The 14,800-nt window shown below is 43.7% G+C and overlaps 2 protein-coding genes across 2 annotated transcripts; one reads left to right on the top strand and one right to left on the bottom strand.

The window, feature by feature from the left end:
* The first annotated feature begins 6,020 nt into the window (after window positions 1-6,020).
* On the top strand, window positions 6,021-6,716 carry LOC144741984 (pleckstrin homology domain-containing family F member 2). Its single transcript, XM_078624480.1, has one exon. The coding sequence runs from the start codon at window positions 6,021-6,023 to the stop codon at window positions 6,714-6,716; it is 696 nt and encodes a 231-aa protein (XP_078480606.1).
* Window positions 6,717-11,256: 4,540 nt separating this feature from the next.
* Window positions 11,257-14,449, bottom strand: LOC144741985 (integrator complex assembly factor WDR73-like). Its single transcript, XM_078624481.1, is given in 9 exon segments — window positions 11,257-11,364; window positions 11,366-11,524; window positions 11,647-11,828; window positions 12,053-12,217; window positions 12,552-12,619; window positions 12,795-12,887; window positions 12,960-13,041; window positions 13,201-13,268; window positions 14,391-14,449. Coding segments are annotated over 9 exon segments (984 nt in total).
* Between the last annotated feature and the right edge of the window lie 351 nt (window positions 14,450-14,800).

The raw sequence follows: 14,800 nt of genomic DNA, 5'->3' as shown, positions 1-14,800 counted from the left end.
TGAGTACAAAACCCGCTGTGTGGAAATGGAAAAAAACGTTAATATTTCTTGAGTAATGATATTCTATCATCATGATCAATACAATCATTGTAAGTTTTGGACTGACTGACTGAATAAGGAAGTGAAACAGTGTGTCTGGCTGTGTAACAGAGAAAAACTAAGTCTGTGTCTTTGTAAAACAACTAATTAGCATGATACAAGTGGGTGGAAACATGCTTTAATTTGATTTTGCACATGAGCAGTTTACCAAACATCCATGATGGTATGCTTGTCTTTGAGTCTAATCCATCTTTCAGACAGAACATCTCAACACTAAGTTTGTGGGGATATTTTAGAAGTGGCATAATGTTACCAACGAGGGGACAAAATTCAGGTTAAGTCAGGATGTAGGATATAATGGGTGACCTGATCAGCCGCATTTACATGGCGAATGTCTGTAATCTACCTGAGCTATGTTAATACCTGTTGGTACTGCAGGTGATAACAAGACCACATTCCTCCTTGAGTTTTCACTCATTGCAGTCGTTTGGGCGGGAAATGAACATTCTATTATTAAGATGTCTTTCTGTCTGAAAGAGGAGGAAAACAGACATCAACAGACACCAGGTGCATTTCTAGCTGCCATTATTTCATCAACTGCTCAAGTTGTTGGATGAAACTTAACTTTCCACTTGGTAAGTGGGTCATTGAAGGTGTCGTTCTCCTTCAAGTATTTGCATGGTAAAACTAGTTTTCTTAGGACTGGGAGGGCGAGGTAGGGCTAAAGCTACCTGACTGATAATCTCCTCCTCCTTCACACACTTTCAGTCAGCGCAGTACGTCCACACAGGGTTTATAATCCAATATGTCAGTTTATAAATGGATGCAGATTAGAAGCGTAAAACAAGCAGTTCATTTCCTCTGTGACTAGAACTCCACAAATAACCATGGAGCATAACTATTGGTCTTGTTTTGATGTTCTTTTTACCTATTTATTATTATTTTCAAAGAGTTCAAAGGGGTGTTGATACTGATTGGATCTCATGTACGTAAAATAATTGTGTAGTCATGATTGTTATTTGTGAAATTGTAAAGAACCATAGACAACAGACACACCTCTGTCTCTCACAAAACGAGCAGTGCATCAATCAGATGATCAGTAATTTATTCAAAAGTTTGATCACTTGAGTGAGGACGAGAATGAAATTGCTGACAAATGAAACATGTCATTCGTTTTTATTTGCAATTTATTAGAATGACAATAATTGTAATCAATGTTGGCACTTATATTATGAATCTGTAAATGAATCACTGACTATATGTGTAGAAGTTCATATTTTGGTTGTAACTATTTTTCTTTTTCTCCTTTTTTTGATTGACGATGGGATGGATCATTTAACTCAAGTGATCCACTCTGAATTAACCATGAGGCGCTGGAAAGTCAAATCTCCAAGTACATTCAACTTTACACACAGGAGCTGAATGGTGGAATTAATGCAGGGTTGTTCAGAACACATTCCTCTAAAACTCCATCCTGTCAGTTGGGCCACGGTGGCGAGGATGCTCTGCTGCGCATGTAGAGGAAATCATTCCTGGCCAAAGTGCAAACAAAGGGAAAAGGGTGACAGGAGAAAAGTGTCTTCCTCTGCAGAAGTCTGGTTCCCATACGTCTGCAGTTAGGTTATATTTTTAAAATCATTGGTTGAATTTGTTGATCTGTCAACAAAAACAGTCTGCTTCCCAAGCTACATCCAAATGAATCTTTTTTTAAATTTATGATTAATCAATGAAATAAAAAATTGCACTATTGTTAAGAATAATTACTTTTTTTACCAAATCGTGCAGCCGGATCTGTGTTCACGTGAGTGTTAACACTAATCTTTGTCCACGCTAACACGCCTTTAAACGCATATCACATTCAGCCACGCTGAGCATCCGCTGATCATGGTCCGAGGGTGTCGGACACTGGAACAGCAGCTTGAATCAAAGTTCTTATTGCCGGTGTAAACAGCTAAAGTAGATAAAGTTCAGAACTTAAACGACACAACAGCCTCCAGTAGAGACAATACGACCCTGTCATTTGGGATCCATGCTGAGGAACAGCAGGTAGTGGAGGCTTGAATGTTTGAGAGCTCTTGTAGTGTGTGTTCATCTGGAAAATGACCATATGACTTCAGCATGACCAGTCAAGAAGAATATGTCATGGCGAATGTGGAATATGTCGTCATATCAGATGCCCTCTGTTAATGTCTGTCCACATTAAAAGGAGGAGTTTCAAAATAAAACGGGAAAGAGCAGCTATTTCAAACGTCTCTTTAAGGAACATAGCTGTTCTCATGCATGTGTGTTACAGCCTGAGAGGACCTCCTCACAGTCCACACTATCAAGTCAGTACATTTGTGAACAAACCCTGTGAGCGCCAAGCACACACCTCGACTGCATCATACAGTTTGTTTACACAAGCGTCTTCATGTTGTGCATTCACAGTCAAACAAGGTTTTGGTTCTTTCCAAAATGGATGAGTCCTTTGACAAGTAGGAACACCAGTGAGCACATTAACAGACATCTCAACTCTCAATGCTCGCGGGCTGCACATGTACAGACACATTAATTGTGGAGGTTTATGGTTCCACCTATGGCCCAGATGAGGTGTCTGATCTCCAGTAGGAGTACACATGTCACACATAACACACACACACACACACACACACACACACACACACACACACACACACACACACACACAATATCCGTCTTTACAAAACTCGTTCAGGATCTATATTGCTTTTTGTTTTTGGCATCAGCTTTCTTTGTACCCTGATTCCAAACCTCCCTGCTGCTGACAGCATGTCAGACAACATGAAATAAGAGCAGAAATGAGCTCCTGAGACTGAACAGCACGGACAGTTCTAAAGATGAATGTGGCCATAAGTTGTATGAAAACATTGTTTATGAACAAGTTTCCTAATTCTGCAACTTTGCGATGCTGTTTCAAAGAAGTATTCTTCTGGTTTTGAGCCAAATCACATGACAGAGTGGTTGAGGTGTGATGCTGTGGAACATAGAAGTGATTCGTTTGTCTTGACATTTTGGCTGCACTGTGTGGAATATTTGTAAAAGCCATGGTCCCGTTGGCAACAGAGAAAGGAATATACCAGAATGCACATCAGACGAACCATTAGAATGACCCATTTTTCCGTATTGAGTTGTCAGAAGTCTGAATGGCAGCATCATTTTGTGTAGTCAAAGAGATTTTGTCAGAAGTATCTGAAGTCGATTGAATGTCTTGTGAATTTATTTTGAACAAATAGGTGTTACATTTACCAGCTGATAGTGCTTCACATTCCACTCAAAACCTTTATGTTCTTTACTGTGACACCTGTTGACCTTTTTCTCGATCCTTATTTCTCTTTTCTCATTTTCTGTCATTACTATGGACAGGCTGTTTCTGACGGAGGTCCTGTGACAAATGTTGAGATTTCTTCATAGTTGTGTTTTCTTCATTCACAGCCTCCGTCTGTAAAGACTTTTTTACGTCAGACACCAGACAATCATGGAAAGGGCAAGAACAATGTCTCATCTTTGACAGCATCTGCCTCATGTCACCCCCCAGGATAAATGGGTGTCCTTTGTTTTTGGTTGCTTGTTGTTTACAGCCCAGAGACCCACTCTTACATCTTTGCCATTCAGACTCTTGGATGTCTGACTCATCACGTCCCTCCCTTTTTCCACGCTGCTCTGCTGGAGGGTTAATAACTGTATGGCACATTTGTTTGACTGTGGGAATTGAAAACCTACTAGTCTGGTTTTAACGCCAGATCAATTTCTGGGAGTCAACAACACATCCTAATGGGTTGATATACAATAATAACAACAATAAAAATGTTCTGATAATGATACTTATAGTAAAGAAATTTTTTGACAAGACACTTGCAGCCTTATAGTCAAGTGTGAGCTTAATTTCAATCTTTTACTCAGTCAGCTTTTGTTCATGTGCATAACTGAACGATATCCAGTATGTTAAGCTGCTAAATTTCCTATAATAAATCAGTTATTAATGAAACTTAACTGCAATTTAAATAACTCAGTGGTTTTCCCTCTTAAAGTCTCTGCTGGCGTTTGACTTTCATACAACTAAACTATCTGCCTCCGCTCCGATAGTTAACACCACATTAAACTGAAATGAGTCGACTACACTCAGACCAGTAGAAACATTCACCCAAAGTCGTCAGTTTACCGTGTGTGGTGTGTGTGTGTGTGTGTTGTGGGTGGGTGGGTGGTTTAAATGACACAGCAGCTGGTAAAGGTTTGGGCCATTGAGTCCAGGCTGCTGTTCACCAGCTGACAGCGCTGACCAGGCCTCAAGGTGGTAACCTGACACCCTGCTGATAAATTATTGCTTTCAGCTGTGACGTTCAATTCTCCCAGCCTCCATCACAGCAGCATAATGAATGATTAACTGAATGAATTCTGATTGGCTTTGTTACTTTCAGTTCCAGTTCCATTTAATAATTATTCAGTCTGGATGTGGTAGCCAGTAAAAACACTTCCCACTCATGTATTTTCGTTTATTTATTTGCCACTTGATGTTTGTGGTTTGCTATGAAGCAAGACTCTGAAGAAGATATGAAATCAAAACGGCAATAGAAGCTGCTGTCTGGACCCCGGCAGTAATATCTTTATTGTTTTGACTGCACAGACTGCCATGATTGGTTTTGATTTTGTTTATGTTATGTTTGTTTTACATAAATTATTCATGTGGCTGTTTTTATGGTGTTCTGGAACCTACATTGTTTTTGCATCGCCAATGCAGCCAGTGCACCATTCGTGACCAACAGACAAATTCCCCTTCATGCATCAACTGATTGATTATTGACATTAGCTCTGCAGCCTTTTAGCAGAGCCACAGCAGAAGAAAGCAACCATGTAAATAAGCATCTTTGCTTCTGTGTAAAATGCAGAACAGTCCTTCCTGGAACATTGTGGAAATATGTCTGTGTAGTAAATGTATGCATATCGTGAGTAAAACAACAGAAATGTTTTAGTAAATTCTGTGCTGGTGTGATTACTGGTTTGGGGCCTCCAGTCTGCTTTCAGGCGTTCTGAGGCTTGGTGTCCTCGTCCGTCAGCTGCTGGGAGCTGCTTCCCTCGGCACTGGGCAATTGGCCTCGCTAACGGCTCGACATGTCAGCCGTCCCTCTGTCCTCCCTGAGGCTTCACAGCTCGAGGTTTATTAGTGTGCAGATCACTGGGGCGTCTGGCTCCAGCTGCCCTGGCATCCGCTGGCTAATCAGCATTGTCTGTGGCTCTGTGGTTATTGGAAAAGGGCTGGAACCACAGTCTCACCCCCCGTGGTATGGTCATATAGGAGCAGAGGTGGTGAGGTTAATTTGGCAGGAAAGTTTTTGGATTCAGTTCAGTTTATTAGGATCCTCCTTAGTTACAGCAGTGCAGCAGCTATTCCTCCACACTAGGTGACAGTGTAATTTACACTAATTACATCATAATTTAATACCCAGTAGTGTGGTGACACTTTTATTCATTTTTATCTATTTATTTTAATTATTTGATTGCATTTGTTTTTAATTGTTTTTATTTTTTTCTCTTTTTTACTGTCTATTGTAAAGCACTTTGGTTCAGCAAAAGGGTTGTTGTAAAGGGTTGTATAAATAATGAACATTTACAGAAACTGTCACAGTTTTCTGACGGTTGTAGACGAGCCTGAAATGGTGTGTGCAGCCGTCCAGTGCCCGTTCTGCCAAGCGACCAATCAGAAGAGGGAGGAGTGTCTGAGTCATTGTCATTCACTGCCTGTGCACCTCCTGCACTCTAAATAAGTTCTGCTGTGGACCACGGGCCTGAAGCACTTTCTAACTGCATGTTATTGTCAAAGCCTGAAGTCCTGTGGGCTCTTTTCAAACTACTATTCTCTAAAGAAAAACAGACACAAATTGTGAACCTTCGGATTACTTTTGTTGGAAAAAGTGAGAGAATCTGAATAAGTTGAGCCATTATTGTGTTTTCTTCCAGGTGAGGTTAAGATGGTGGACCGGCTTGCGAACAGCGAGGCCAACTCGAAGCGGATTGCAGTGGTAGAGGGCTGCTTTGGCGCTGCTGGCCAGCCGCTGGCCATCCCAGGTCGCGTGCTGATTGGGGAGGGCATCCTCACAAAACTCTGCCGTAAGAAGCCAAAGGCGCGTCAGTTCTTCCTCTTCAATGACATCCTGGTCTACGGCAACATCGTCATCCAGAAGAAGAAGTACAACAAGCAGCACATCATCCCGCTGGAGAGCGTGACCATTGACACAGTGCCGGATGAGGGGGACCTGCGCAACGGCTGGCTCATCAAGACACCAACCAAATCGTTTGCGGTCTACGCCGCCACCGCCAACGAGAAGTCAGAGTGGATGAACCACATTGGGAAATGTGTGGGAGACTTACTGCAGAAGAGCGGCAAAGCCCCAGCGGGTGAGCACGCCGCTGTCTGGGTGCCCGACTCGGAGGCGACAGTGTGCATGCGTTGCCAGAAGATGAAGTTCACTCCAGTCAGCCGCCGCCACCACTGCAGGAAGTGTGGCTATGTGGTCTGTGGTCCGTGCTCGGAGAAGAAGTACCTCCTCCCCAGCCAGTCGTCCAAGCCCGTCCGTGTCTGCGAGTTCTGCTACGTTCAGCTGACATCGGGAAACCTGGCGCCACGCTTGGACTCCATCAGCCGGGTCAAAGTTCAACAGCAATAACCTGTCAGACGATGACGACGAGGACGACAGCAGTGACTGAGACATGCAGAGGTCCTGTCCGTCGTCTTGTCCAGGAGGAAATAATGTGCTGATTAGTTGTCGATTGCAGTTTCCTTCTCTCCTTATTGATTGTTGATGCGTTGGAGATGAGTCCCACCTGGTGAAGGAGGAGTCTGGCCACCCTGAATCTTTTTCCTCTTCTCCTCCACGTCATGATTCAGTTATGAAACGTGGCGTTAGTGGGTGACCGGCAGAAAACAGACTCAGTCCGCCCTCCTCTCTCCCTTTGACTCCCTTTGACATCACTGCTTCTCTCGAGCTCTCACACGTTTTATATTCTGTCCATAAACTAAACCAGTGTGTGATCTCTGCAGGGAAACGCCACCTTAGAGCTGTAATGTCCTTTTTCTAACGGTATTTTTAAGTTTTGTACAGATGCGACAGCGTCCGACATGTCGGTGCTCTGCTAAAGCTCTCAGCTCTTGGAATGTCACAGGTGCTTCTGACAAATCAGCTCAGATGAGAGTGTTTGTGTTTGCTAACACACTTTTCTCTAATTCTAACTCCCCAGTTTGCCCGTACAGTCACGTAGTGCCTTGCTGAGCCTTCAGTCACAATTGCTTTTTGATAATGAATCCAGGCTGCAGTAACAGGGCGTTCGTGATAGGTTGACTCAGAAACCCATTACACATTCCAACGCAGCAGCTGAGGTGACCAACCAGCCGGAAGCGTTCGGTTTGGACTTTCTCCAAAACACACCGACCTGCTGTGTGTTTTGTCAAAGTCAGACACTAGTTTTTAGCTGCTAACGTGTTATGTCCTTTATCATGATGAGAACTAACCTGGTTGGCTTGCCGGTGAGATGGCGCTGTGGCCTCGACTGACGTGAAGAAAAGGGGGAGGGTGGTCTGGGGGTCCGTTCCAGGAATAAGCAGGTTTTGGGAAAATCCTGAGTTTGTTAAACCTAAACTGAGGAAGACACTGCAGAATTGACTTTATTTCAAAGTTACTGACTTAGTTCATGAACATGTGACATTTTAAAGATGTTTGCTTTGATTTCTGTAAGTTTGTATGAAAATAGAACTGAAAAATCCTCCATTTTCACTACACCTGCTTTCTGGAGCGGACCCCCGGTATGGAGACATTTCATGTCTCCTTCATGTCACTCACCTGACATGAAGGAGACAGGTGTGGACGACTCAGTAATCAGGAAGTCTCTGGCTCCCTCCCTTGTGACATCATCACATCCTCGTTTGACTTTGCTGCACACAGGAGGTGGATCAGAAAGAGGCGGGACCCCAGTGCGTCGTCTTCCTGTCATCACAAAACTAACACGACGTGACCTCTCCGCCGTCCCTTCCCTCCCTCTCCCCCCTCCCTCCCTCTTTCCTTCCTTTTCAAGCTGAGCTTTCCTCCTGAATGTGTGCGACCTCAGTCATATGATCACTGGTCACTGAACCTGGGAAGTGAAAAAGCCGCTGGGGGAAGTGACCTGAGCTGCTGCGGCAGACGGAGAATCCAAGTTCACCGACGGTCACATGGCCACTGCATCTGCAGTTTCTCTTCCTGGCGGCACCTGCTGTTCATTTCCTTTTTTCGAAGAGGCATTTTTCATTAACAGCTGGTGTGATTTTACTCATTTCACTGTTTGTAATTGAAGCTCGTGGAACAAACCGTTTTTGTTTTCCATTTTGGGGCAGCTGTTTAAGCCAAACGTTTTGTTCCTACCTGAGAATTAGCAAATAAGTGTTTCATGCCAGTTTTTCTGATAGTAGATTATTTTCCTGCCAGACAAAGATGACCCCCCCCTTCAGTCCACTCACACTACATGTCCTTTGACCTCCACTGGTCACTTATTGGACTGTTCCTGGAACGAACCCTCCATCATGTTAGAGAACAGGCAGGAGAAAGGGATCTTTTTTTCTTTTTTTTTTTTCTTCTGTTGCCCCAGGAGACCAGTGATTGAGGGATGAACAGTAATGATCACTGATCAGATGTCCTCCTCACCCGCCCTGCTCGACGCCTGGCCCGCACAGATGTCCCACCTCAGGCTGGCTTTGGGTTGCACTTAAAAATGTTGGCACATGGACTCTGATCCCGATCGACCACAAACTGATCTGCAGTGACTGATGGATGATTTTAAAATGAATCATGTTTTAATCCTGTTGATTTTTGTACATTTGTATAGTTGTTTTGGGGTTTTCGTTGTATAGTTGTGATCAGGTCCAGCTCGTCCTCCAGCCGCCGACCGTATAACGTCATGTACTAATTGATCATCTGTGTTTTCATCGTCCCTGTGGGAACGTTCCCGCTTCTGTATCTCTGGGAATGTCAGGTGGACACTGCTAGGTTACATCTGAGACAAGCTCCTGGATATTTTGGAGCCACACACACTGATGACAACCAGCACAACAAACTTTAAAACACACTAACAGATTCTGTAAACAAATGTTTAGTGCGTCGCAGCAGACGTAAAAAAAACAGCGTCCACGGACTGGTTCAGTCTGAGGCTCTGTTGGTTCAGTCTGAGGCTCTGCTGCTGAAACATACGTGAGACGAGGTTTCAGCCAGACGCTCGGGGGCGTGGGGGCGTCGGACTGGGGCTCCGTTCCACAAAGCAAGTTTGATGAAAATCCTGAGTTTGTTCATCCTGACATGAAAGAAAATGGCTAATTTTTCAATTCTGTTTTCAGAAAAAATGACAGAAATCAAACAAAAAGCCTTCAAAGTTTCATACGTTTGCTTTTGATTTATCAGTAAATCTGAATAAAGGGAAATTCTGCAGAGTTCATCTCATTTCAGGATTAACAAAGTCAGGATTTTCACTAAACCGGCTTCCTGGTCTGGTCTCACAGCCGAGCATCAGAGGTGGAGCTTCCAGCTTTTTGCTGGAACAGATATTGTGTCTTCCAGTCAGACTCTACTTGTAGTTCTTCACCACAACGATATGAAAGGAGGTGAAAAGTCACAGCAACCCCCGTTCCCTCGGTTGGAATCAGGGCCCTGAGGTCATGTCCGATCGTGTGTTGGACCTCAGACAGGTTTTCTATGGACACTAGGACACCTCTTCTTCACACAAGGTACTTGACTCTGCCCTGAATGAGGTCTTACAGGTGCCTCCTCACACAGTCCATCAGAGGACAGAGCTGTGAACGATTTTCATGTCACATCTCATTTCCAAAGGCGATTCAAAAGACAGATGAGGACAAATGGCGACTGGGAGGATTTTGTGTTGTGAATTTTTTTTGTCTCATAGATTTTATTTTCTCAGTCGCTGTTTGTGGTTGTCGTGCTTTTTTTTTTTTTGGCATTTTAAAGCAAAAAAGGGCTTTAATCAGCATGTAATCCAGTTTATCATTGTTACATCCTACTTTCTTCAGAAATGTATTCCATATGAATAATTATGCTTCAAGATGACTTGTCTTGTCTTCATTTGACTTTCCTGCATTCTTCTTGTAAAAGCTGATCACAACCAGACGAACTGATGATGGGAAGTACATTGTGTTAAATTCATTCTGAATATTTCAATTATTTTAACTTCTTTGCTTTGATAGCATTAGACACATTACAAGTGTGTGTCTGTAGGCCAAATCACCACACCGCTGCTCTTTGTGCTGATTCTCTGAGTCACTCTCTGACACATTATAGTATAACAGGACTGGGACCTTTTAACAGTTTCACCTCAGAGCTGTTAATGTAACAGGCCCAGTTCCTTGACAACAGCACAACTGGAAAGATCATTTACAACTGCTCTGTGAAATGGCACAGGGCTGTTTGTTGCTGCTAACACTGCACTAAACTAGCCAACCTCGGGCACCACGTGATTAGCAGGGTTAAATAAAGTTTCAGCAGTTTGTAGAACTTAAACAGCTGTCTGTTTTGTAAAAACGGTGCAAATATTTTGCACCTCATCAGGAAAGTGAGTTTATTTGGTGTTTAGCTCGGTGATGAAATGAATGAAGCTATATAAGAAATTTGTCAAAGCCTTTTGAGCTTTCCAAGATCCTCCGATGTCCCTCAGCTCAGGAGGCAACTGCTTCCTGACTGTACAACAGGATGTGTCTGTTGAGTAACTGCAATTCAATCATGATTCAGCAGTAAGGAAGGAGGAAGCAATGTTTTCATTTCGACTTATTTAACTGAAATCCTGGTGTAGTCATTCATCACAATGAGCCTATTCTCAGGTTTCTTTTGTACAGAATCATTGACGTCAGCTCAAGGTTATGTTTTTCTTCTGGAGTGAACTTCTTTTACGTGGATGTTTGGACACACAAGAATACATGGGCAGTGTGTTGATCAGTGAATTGTAAAAGGGTCAAATATCAAAGTGCCTCAGCAGTCACATTTTTTTTCCCCACAGAGACAGAGCGAGCAAATCATTCATGTGATTTGATGCTTGGCATGTGGAGGCTCCACACGGATCCTGTGTTTCCAGACTCTCAGCTAGTGACAGGAAGCCACCGACATCTGTAAACACATCAGTGTTTCCTGTGACCTTACATGGAACTCTGAGCGGGCAAGAAAAAACATTATTTCTGTCTCATCTGGTCAAAGAGGCGTGAGTGGACTCCACAGACGTGTTGTGTACGTCGATCCAGTCCCACACGTGAACAGAGCCGTCTGACGCAGCAGACAGTAGAGTCTGTGGGCCGCTCAGGATGCCAGATGTGTGTTGTAGCGATGACAGGTCCGCCATCGCACTGCTGGGATGAAACCATGTGTCCACGATGCTCAAACATCGGCTGAGCTTCCAGAGGCTCCGCCTTCCACCTGGAGGTGTTGTAGATCTGGGACCTCTCCACTGAAACCTGCTGGAATGAATTTCCTTAATGCAGTGGATGTCTGCTTGTGCTGTCGAGAAAATAAGACAGATAACCGGACCTGACACTGAGATTCTGTCATCCAGCGCTGGCGCCCATGAAACTCGGACATGCTCCAGGTTGCATTGGTGTGTCTGAAGCTCCAGCTGAGCCTGACTCATCACTCCTCCTGGGCTCCTCAGGTCGGAAACCACAGCACGTCCACTGGAGGACAGTCGGATCAGCCTGCATCTGGATGGGTCTGCAGCGGACACACCTGAGGAGGCGTCCGTCCACCAGAGGACCGAGTCCCCTGACGAGGCAGGGGGAGGGCAACGCTGCGGAGCTGAGGATGTCCGCATGTCTGAGATGTAAATGCTCCCATTACAGCACGCGGCGAGGAAAACGTTGTCACTCAGGAAATGTAAAGAGCTCAGAGGGTCCGTGGAGTCGGTCACTGTTGGGAGCAAATAAGACCGAAAATAAGTCAACTCCAAACTATCAGATTGCCCAAAATTGCCCAAACATCACAAGTACCTGATTCATAGATGGTCTTCCCTGACGACAGCAGACTCAGCTGGACGCTGCTGCTGTGAACTCCGTGAAGAACGTCTGGCTGTGACGAGAGTCGAGCTGCCATCTTGCTGCCTCTTCCCGGCTCATTTCTCCTCCCCTCGATACTACTGATTCGCCTGATCACATCTGTCATTGGATGAAAAGACTGAGGTCAGTAGCCATGTTTCCATCAGCATTCAGATGCCAAGAAGTAAGAAGTATCGCATCAGAACAAGATGACGGAAATGACAAATTAAAAATTCATTCCCCTGATTTGCACAAATGTAATATGCTCACTACTCACTGGGTTCTGGTTGATTCGAAAAAATGTTGATTCGCAAAACAGTTATCTTGTGTATGTTTGAAATGATCAATGATTCAAATCTTTTAGATGGAAATTGCACAGTGTGCGCTCGATGCAAACAGGAGTGGAAAATTACATTCTTGTTACAAGAGCTCATCTACTTGTAACTGAACTCACCACTGCTGTCTCCTCCGACGTCCCACACCTGCAGGCTGCTGCTCAGCCCGTCACTGGTAACAAGGCACCTTCCAAAAAGGATGAACATTTTCAAACAAACCGATCGCAGAAACTCCCACAGCTGCCCAGTGTCCCTGAACTACACACTCTGGAGGGAGCCTCAGTGCATAATCTTTGTCAACATATGCTGAATATGAAATCAGTGTGAGGGTTGGGATGGAGAGAAAACCAGCTCAGAAGAACCTTGTTCCTGGAATGTGAATGAGGCCGCGGACAGGACCGTCAGTGAAACCACCATGGACCACTTTGAAATCCCGTTCAGCGCAGAGTCCCTGAACACAGCAGAGGCTTCAAGTGACATTGTATTTATACACACACACACACACACACACACACACACTTCTCACCTTATCATCAGCAAAGAGTTTAAGAGGCAACCGAAGCTCCCAAATTTCATTTTTAGATGGTTGGTAACCTGCCACACAGACGGCTGTGAACACAACAAACATGATTCTGTAATTTCAGGCTCTCTGAGCAGATCATCAGTGAAGAATCTGCTCATTATTTCAAAGATTTGATGGGATGATTACGTGAGACAAATTCTAATTATGAGATTTTTTCAACTTGGTTGAAATTGACAGGTGCTCACTTTTCGCAGACGTCCATGCGATGACCTGTGTGGGACATTCCAGCTGATACACGTGAAGATCTGTGTACCTGCAGTCAGGACAACTCATGAACAATGAAGTGACTTCACGTGCCAACATGAATACAGTAATACAACACATCGAGAGATTCCTCCCAACGTCCTGTTTGTTATGATTTATCTTCTTCTTCTTCTCCTTTCAGCTTTGTCCCTCTTCAGGGGTTGCCACAGCGAATCATCGATTTCCATCTTTCCCTGTTCTCTGTATCCTCTACTCTGACTCCAACTACCTCCATGTCCTCCCTCACTGCATCTATAAACCTCCTCTTTGGCCTTCCTCTCTGTCTCCTACCTCCAACTCCATCTCTAACATTCTCCTACCAATGTATCCACTGTCCCTCCTCTGCACATGTCCAAAACCATCTCAGTCTAGCCTCTCTAGCTTTTTCTCCTAACTTTCCTGTCTGTGTTGTCCCTCTGATGACCTCATTCCTAATCCTGTCCATCCTGGTCACTCCTAAAGAGAATCTCAGCATCTTTAACTCTGCCACCTCCAGCTCTGCCTCCTGTCTTCTGCCTATCGCTAGTGTCTCTAAACCATACATCATAGCTGGTCTAACCACAGTCCTGTAAACCTTTCCCTTCACCTTAGCTGAGACTCTTCTTTGTTATGATTTATAAGCTGTGAAAATACAGGGAAAGTACGACATTAAAACACTGATTTCCAGCAGCACCAATCTCCTTGAAAAATACTCATATTGTGGATGTATTTGTGAGTTCAGACGTCCATAGTTTCTAGACCGGTATTGTTTTCCATAAATGACCAGCTCTTCAGTTCTGAATGAACATACAAATTGTACATAACCTGACAGTGATGACCCCAGTATTTAGCGTACTGGAGTCACATCTCGACCTGACATGCGTACTGATTAATGCCAAGTCTGTCTGTCTCTCATGCATGTATATATGAGTATAGAAATTTTAATTTCTTTGTAAATTTAATCTTACTTTATTTATTCTCATGTCTCTTGAGGATTTCTCCACTGTGAGACGAAAAAAGGTTTGTATCTTATCGATCTTCGCCTGTCTTGTCGACATGGACCAGAAACTCTCTGGGCTACCTTAGCATTAAGCTAACAGCTAGCATGAAAACGTATCTGTGTACACACAGAAGGTTTGAAAGGTTTTCTTACATTTTTAGAGATTCTATGAACCAGTCATCGAGGACATCAGCAAACTCGGATTCCTCCATAACTTCTCTTGCGTTCGAGTTGTATTTTCCTAGTTTCTCATTCTATTTTCGCTAACGGGTGATTAAACATGTCTATGGTCCACAGCGCCATCTGCTGGACCGGTAGTTCAACTGAGGGGTGCTACATTGACTCAGACATGAATAGATTTTGAATATTTTTTTAATTGTCTTAGTCTGTCTTAAATGTAAACATACACAAGACTAGAACAAATATTTGCAGTTTTAAGTGGCTATGCACTGATTTATCACTTTTGAAAAAATACTTTGAGAATCTTATTTATCTCTCTCTTTACACATTTACAGTCATTTATAATGAATTAAAAGTAATTTTCCACCATACAGGATCTCTCT

Source organism: Lampetra planeri, unplaced genomic scaffold (assembly GCF_965212315.1).
Source record: "Lampetra planeri unplaced genomic scaffold, kcLamPlan1.2.h2 scaffold_794, whole genome shotgun sequence".
NCBI classification, from domain to species: Eukaryota; Metazoa; Chordata; class Hyperoartia; order Petromyzontiformes; family Petromyzontidae; genus Lampetra; species Lampetra planeri.
Note: the sequence above shows the minus strand (reverse complement) of the source record. Positions and strands in the feature narration are given on the sequence as shown.